The sequence below is a fragment of the Haemaphysalis longicornis genome, unplaced genomic scaffold (assembly GCF_048455015.1).
Source record: "Haemaphysalis longicornis isolate Haplotype H1 unplaced genomic scaffold, Haemaphysalis longicornis Haplotype H1 scaffold_9, whole genome shotgun sequence".
Taxonomy (NCBI): domain Eukaryota; kingdom Metazoa; phylum Arthropoda; class Arachnida; order Ixodida; family Ixodidae; genus Haemaphysalis; species Haemaphysalis longicornis.
Window position 1 is genome coordinate 19,186,598 of NW_027526460.1, and position 7,519 is coordinate 19,194,116.

Below are 7,519 nucleotides of genomic sequence, written 5' to 3' on the forward strand. Positions count from 1 at the left end.
GGACGCGCGGGCTAGCTAGCCATCGCCTTCTTCTCGGGCACGAACAGCCTTACGCCTCTCCTAACCCTCGGATCGGCCCCGGGCCGCAGGGGTCCGTCTCGTGGAGGGTCTCCCGTGGCGCGAGCAGGAGGCGCCGTTTCCGTTCGTCCGGCCGCGCGAGTATCGGCCGACGAGTCCCGTGAGCGGCTCGCGCGCACCGCTCTCCGCATCAGGACGCTCGCGAGGATCACCGGCGGCGCGGAGGAAAAGGAGGAAGCCGTTGGCGTCATGCGGCGGAGGCCAACTTTCTTCTTTCTTGCCCCGGCGGCGGAAGATGACCGCCCACTCTGCCATAACGGGTTGCCTGCCCCAGGCCGCACGAGGGTCGACCCCTCTCGCGATAACCCTCACCGCCGCCGTGATCGCTGAAACCGAGAGGAGGGGGGTCAAACATGGCGCGTCCCCCCCTTCGGCTAAGGCTACGCGTCGCGGCTTCGGACGCTGCTGGCTGCCGCAACAACTAGTAGGCATGCTGTTGTTTTCGCTCGTCGAGGGACGGAGAGTGTTTGCAGCGGGGAAAGGTGAGGCGGCCGAGGGGAGGGGGGTCTCGGGTTAGAGGCTGTCTGCGTGGTTGTAGCTGTGTGGTGGGGTGCCTAAGACTGGCGACTACGAGGTTCGGCTGTTGCGCAATGTAGGACAGCGGCTGCTGATTGGCGGCGGAAGGGGCGCCGGTGGCCGGCTGTAGCTGTATAAAAGCGGAGATGAGCCGGACCGAAGTCATCCGCAACTTGCCATTCCCCCAGTGCCTACCGGTCCTCACCGAGTGAATCTCCACACCTAGCCATGCACAAGGTGAGACGCACCCCCGGAAGCCGCCTGCACGCTCCCTGGATTTTGTACCCGCCACGCACCGTCTTCGCGGCTCCCAGGCCTGAACCCCGACTTCGGTCGCTGACTTCGGATTACGGGCTCGGACCCATCGTCGCCCACTGCGCATGTGCAGTCTCCGGTCCCCCTCCCCCTCATCTGCTTGCCTCAGTCTCACCTCCGCTGAGTCCACTTCTGCTATATTTTTAACGATTGATTTTCAAGAGCCTAGGGCATGGTGTGTAATTGCCGAATCATCATCCGTCTTAACTGAGCGTAAATGTTTTACCAGTTCAACTTTAGCTGCAGCTATTTGTTATTGCAACGTGAACTCTGTTCCGTTCGAAAGGATGTTTAACCAACTTTTGTTCATAGACATTCGTGCCGTGCATTAACATCTAAATTTTCACTTTCTCCGCCATCTCCCGTTTTGCTCAAGATAAACGTTCATTCCTCTTCCTCTGTAATATTAACTTTCATGAATGACAGTTATATCATCGGCCACTTCCAATGTTCTGGCGTCGTTCTTTAAAATGTATAGTAGTAGTCATAATTGTAGGCGTGTGGGCATCGGTTCGGTCGTCTATCGTGTGCCCTCTGAAATGTTAGTTGCGAGTTTGCAGTTTCTCTAGTATCACGCTTAATTCTTGCCCGCTGCATTCATTTCCCCCCCCCTAGCGCTACGCCTCAGTCACGCCCTAATTTGTATGGAAGGTTGTGTCAGCGTTGTGCCAGTATGTTCTCGGCGTGGGTTTGTCTGGCTTGAAACAACAAATTCGTATCCTCTAAGGCTGACCAGTCGGGGCAGTACGGTGGACACTGAAAACATATTGTCCTAGTCGGAAATATGAAGTTTTATAGACCATTCTAAATAATGCTAATTACTATCGAAATCGTGAACAGCATTAGTTGTTAACAAAAAAAAAAAAATGGCGAACTCTTACATTAATATTGAACTAGGCTAACCAGCCGCAACAACATAGGTGGAGCTGTCTGTTCTACGTACTGAATAGATTTCACAAAACGTAGACCGTTTAACCAGGCTTAATTAGTTAAATGGTCAACGATGTGGAAAGTTGAACGGACGCGCCACTTAAAGAAAAATCGGTTCAAAAGCTTCTAGCTCAGACCTGGGCAAATAGGCGTTTGAACACTTTTTCATGCGTCGTCTTGTTTTTTCTTTTTTTTTACTTGACAGGTAGCCAGACATTAATAAGAGGGCTGCAATTCGGGAGCAGGTTACCACTCATTTCTACAAACGTAAAATCAATCATTGAGTTTCTTTTTTCTAAATACCGTTAAATGTTTGTTGCAGATCGCAATCCTCCTGGCCTGCGCCTGCGTTGCCGTGAGTACCGATGCTTGTTTTCTGTTAACAGTTCATCCCTCAGCAAACTCTGGCGCTCTGATTGTATTTTAGAACCTCACATCCTCATCTGTATGAGCTCTTTCCACACTATAAGCAAGCATGAACCAACTAGCCATGCTTGATACCTCTGTTTTAACATGAGCGACAGCGATTTGATGATTAGATCAGCTGCTTCAAACAGTCTGAGCATGCCATATTATACAAATCTCAGCTAGGGTGCTCACATTTTTGGAGAGGGTGTAAAATGCTTCCTTGAGGCATTTTACGCAGCTCGGTTCAATAGCTGGACAGTTTGGGCGGTGTTTTAAACCTCTTGCCCTTTAGGAAAATAGAATCCGCCCTGAAGGCAGCAAAACGCATTAAAAGCCATATTCTCATGACCAGAGAGTGTGGATAGGGTGAAAAGAAAAGCCTTCCCAAAATTCAGAAGTGCAAACTTCCAGTGTTGCGCTAGATAGTCGTACAAGGGAGCAATACTGATTATATGTGAGAAGAGATGGGACGAAGTAAGAGAAAGAGGGAGGCAGGCAGAGTGACCCGCCAGGTATGAAAACGAGTATCAAGCAGCAGGAGCAGCAGGAATGAACAGTGAAAATATTGGCAGAAAGCGCGCAAAATCGGGCTCCGGTAAAGATCCAGAAGTTTTCATGACAGAGGAAAGAACACAATCAGGGCGATGAGATGGATTTCAGTCATTTCTAGCTACCCACATATGAAAGGGACCGGGGCATAGGCGAGGAAAACACAACGTGCTAAAACTAGGCCTTCCCCAGCGATACATTGCTTAGGCACACAGTGTGGTGTGAAAAGAAAGCAGACACTAAAGTAGAACGAAGTACAGCGGGAACGAATAGGCGGAGACCTGTACGTAATCGGTGGGAGCTAGTTTACCCTGCGCTATGATTTGGATTCTCGGGAGAGCACCGGGTGGCGTAAATTAATTGCGAGCTGGTTATTAGGCTGTTTTGGCTAACAGGGTCCTCCTCCTGGGCTCAGAGCTCCCGAATCGAAGATTTACCCTCGGTGATTAACTTAAAGTTGTCGCGCTACTCACTCCTTTATCCAGCAGCTGAGAGCAAATGAAGGTGGAACGCACACCTTCCTTTTGTATTCTTAGAAGGGAAGACGTGGAACGCCAGTGCATATTTTTGTAAACGAGAGTCTCTCCGCGACAACGCAGGCCGCTCAGCGGGGCTTCGCGCCGGTGGAGAACTACCCTCCGATCCCGTACTCGTTCAACTACGCCAACCAGGACGCCGAGGGCTCTCACACGCACGAGGAGAGCGGCGACGGCAACGGACGCGTGCAGGGCCGCTACACCATCTCGCTGGCCGACGGCCGCACCCGTACCGTCTCGTACACGGCCGACGAGAACGGCTACCGCGCCGAGGTCGTCACCAACGAGCAGGGCACCGAGTCCAAGAACCCCGCTGATGTGGTCATCCAGTCCAGCGCCCTGCCCGGACCCGAGGCCGCCATCGCCAACGAGCCCAACCGCGCCCGCGGCGCCCCCGCCCCAGGAGCCTTCAGGGGCTAGGCCTAGGTCCTGCAGCTTTCCTCTAAGGTCCGCTTCCTGCGTGTGATTCCGTGTACGGTTACGGAAGGTCCCGCGCCGGCCGCGTTGGCAGGCGTTGTAAATTTTTCTTCCTCTCCTTCCCTCTGTTCCCGTGTGTCCTGTGCTCTCCTGTGTGATGGTCTCGTCGGCTAGGTGTTAGTCCAGTCCTTGCTTGTCCGCGTCGCCCCCTCTCTCTGTGTGTAGACATCCTTCTCTGTGTACGTCGAATCCGCCGCTTCGGCTTTAACGTATCCATATCCACCCCCCTGTAGATGGTGCAATCGTCGGCGGTGTGCGGGTGCCTCGCTTGCCTTGCTATGGAAGCTGGTTGCCGCATGCGGTGGGTGGGGCACTTTCAATAAGCGGGATCTCGTGCAGCGTCTTTCCCCCTCTCCCTCTACCCGTTCCTTCCTTCTTCTCATGTTCACGTGTCAAGATGCGCCTCGTGCGCTGCCTCGGTGTTGCTCACAAGTATTTGTCCCTCACGCCTCTTTCTTCCCCATGTCATCACCTCCCTCGGTGTCCTGCTCTTACGTCTCTATCTCCCTCTCTCTCTCTCCTTGTGGTAAAGCAAGAAACTGTTTGTCCGGTGTTGTAAATCGGGTCGCCTTTTTTGTGTAATCGCGTGCACAATAAAAAGTGCTACTCATATCCGTTTGGCCTTGACTGTGTTCTGTTCTTAGCCCAAGGCATCTGGCCTTTCGTTGGCTGAGCAGTTCCGTTGGGTAACACTCAGGTCATTTTCAGTGCCTCGTCTCTGAGAATGATCTCTGGAACAGGGAACAATGCAAATGACGCTTTCAGCAAATGCCGTGCGCCATCGGAATTCGGTTCACTTCATAGTGTAATCGGTGCTGTTTCTTAGGATATTGGTGTATGTTAAAGGCAGCCTGGAAGCTGATGGAAACCCATACGGCCTTACTCTGCAATACCACGATACGTCTAATAGGAACACGGTTAGTTACCTACATATTTGATAGCTCGGCGGCCACTGTCTTTGCCGCGCACACATCATGATGCCACTCCGCTCTCCACAATGGGATAATAGCAGCACTGTAGTTTAGACCTCAGCTCATCCTAAACGCACGTTTCAAACTCTCCTTAGCGTCACCATTGAGGTTGAGGTCATCTTAAGCAAGTTTACACAAATATCATATGATCGCTGGGGTCCTCAATTCAACCCAATTTTCAAACTTGATTACCTGAACCCAAAGCAGATGAATTGGTTATCTATTTACTTGCGTGGAGATACGTGCAAGGTAATCAAGTTCGACCAGGCGTTATTGTGAGGTGCAAACCTCGAATCTCACACAGCATGTTGTCGCCCCCACTTTACTCAAAGCTAACTTCGTATGGTACAGTTGAAACTGAGCTCAGGATGAAACCTCTTAAAGCTGCGTTCTTCTGAACACCGCAGTAGCCTGCCGATACCTCGCCTTGCAGCTTCGTATGTCATAACTGACCGTTGAATCCACACCTTCATGTTACTGTTGGCATGAATTAAAGAAACACACATTCCCTCGCATTAATTCATGCGTGGTGTGCTGCATCCGAGTCCCACCAAATGGGCGCAATTTCTTTCTTTCTCGAAACCGGAAAACTATCACTGAGAACTTGATGGACGAATAACGAATTGCGACTTCTCATCCGCATAATTGTTCAGTATGTCGGGGAATCCAGGTTATCAAAATCCCAGTTGGCGATGACGCATCGGCTGAACTTGCGGGAAATCAGCATGAATTGCTTCTTTAGACAAGCGGAAACGCAGCTAAAAATTTGAACAACAGCGCAGAGTATCAGGTACCGAAGCAGGGCTTCAAGTTTACTGCGCTTTGATACTTGTGCCACTCAAGAGTGATTTCATAAATGTACATGTAGAGACGTGCTCGCCTAGTTGTATATTTGGTACGTGTTGAAGCTGTCTATACGATTTTGATCGTCTCGAGGGAACGAACAGAGCCAAAAAATGAGCTCTCTATACAAAATATTCGACATTTACTCTCAATCGACCCTTTGAGATTCTACAATTCAGAACAGGAACACACCCTGCGACAACAACTTACTTCAGTTTTTCACTCAGCCAAACGTTGCGGAGTGCAATGTTACGACTGTTTTACAGGCCGCAGCTAGCTGGGGACGAATACGCACCACGGCAGCGTGAAGAGTCATTCGTATAAGGGCTGCCTTTCCAGCCCGGCTGACTCAACGGCGGCATTCTTACGCTCACGCCTCGGAGATGATTTGCATAGGGAAGCACAACAAAAAGCGCAGCGAGTCAGTCAGTCGCCTTCGCACACAAAGGTCGGAAAGCGTGGTGAAGGAGCGCCAGACGGAACAGCACCCACTTGTGACCGTTTCTTGCGTGGGAACAACGCATTGTGCTTTCGTACGAAAAAAAAAATAAAAATAAAGGAAGCTCACACCAACACGTAAGACTTGAATATAGCGAAGCTGTACGCAACCTTCGCGACCATCACGGAGATTTAATGACGACGACGACGACGATGATGATGATGGTGATGATGGTGATGGTGGTGGTGGTGATGATTATGATGACCTCCTCAAAGATTTTGGCACGTACCCACAAGGTGGGATTCGCCAGGGCTAAATCGGTTGTTAAATACGTGGAGACTTCAAAATACTAAATTATTTCGGGAAAGAGGCTGTAAAAGGAAACTTAGTTATGAATAAAACCCGAATTACCCATTAATTATCCCCCTTCAGTAATTCAAACGACCAGAAGCTGAAAGAAAATTAATTCCGCGATTACAGCTCATTAGCTTCTTCTTCGCTGCCGCAACGACATTTACTCCATCATTTTTACTATAAGTGTGAGCTTCCTTCATTTTTTGGAAGTGATACTTATTGGACATCACCTTGGATGGGGCGTACGCTATGACGTGTCTTTCTCGTTCCGAGCAAGTGTTGCTACGATTACGGCGAACACTGGAGTTCTTTTTTTTTGTGGCCAATCTTGGCCAATCTTTCTAAGTGGGCATACTCGTTACGGCCAATCTTGGCCACTCTTCTTCAGAAGGTATGATCGGCATTCTTGGTATTTTTAACTGCGGACACGAAAAATAACGATTTGCTAAGCAGCCTCGCAGTTAAAAGAACAAGAAGTCTCAGCGGCAGTGTGATTATGAACAGCCACGCAGGTCACACCAGATTTAATTCTCAGCCAAATTAACTTCTGAAGAATGAGAGCTTAATTAGCATCCCATTCTTAACGACGTGTACGTACACCCATTGCCGAAATTTTCTGGGCCAATCCTAAGCCTTCTGGACCGCAAAGTATTCAAAGAATAAGCTTTACCTTTAAATGTAACCAAAATATTGTATGAAAGGCGTTTTCTCTAGATTTCCGGCATAAAATGTCTCAGCCTGGCACGGGACGTAAGCCCGTGCATTGAATTTTTCGCGGCCAGCGCACTTTAGTCTTAGACTAGAAAATTTTGACGAAGATTGTAAGTATACATATGTGGTTGCAGCCGGTCGTTGCGATCGGCAATGAGCGCGTCGTGTTTGTTCGCTCAAAAAATGGTTTTGTAAACGTCCCTTGAGGGCTAAGTTACGGTACTATAAAACCTAAATATTATTTAAGGGAAGAGCCAAATGAAACTGCATAAAAGACGAATTACTTCACTGAAGTAAATTGCCCGGCAATCAGGAAGCAGGGTATAACACGAGAGTTTGGAAGGTTATTTATTTAGTTGGTTTGTTTATTTATTTATTTACTTACTTACTTT

The 7,519-nt window shown here is 49.4% G+C and overlaps 1 protein-coding gene across 1 annotated transcript; it reads left to right on the forward strand.

The window, feature by feature from the left end:
* The first annotated feature begins 685 nt into the window (after nucleotides 1–685).
* On the forward strand, nucleotides 686–4,421 carry LOC144151327 (cuticle protein 10.9-like). The gene is made up of 3 exons (XM_077682337.1): nucleotides 686–831; nucleotides 2,162–2,194; nucleotides 3,396–4,421. Exons 1-3 carry the CDS (start codon nucleotides 823–825, stop codon nucleotides 3,750–3,752), a joined length of 399 nt encoding a protein of 132 aa, XP_077538463.1. The 5' UTR covers nucleotides 686–822; the 3' UTR covers nucleotides 3,753–4,421.
* Nucleotides 4,422–7,519: the final 3,098 nt, after the last annotated feature.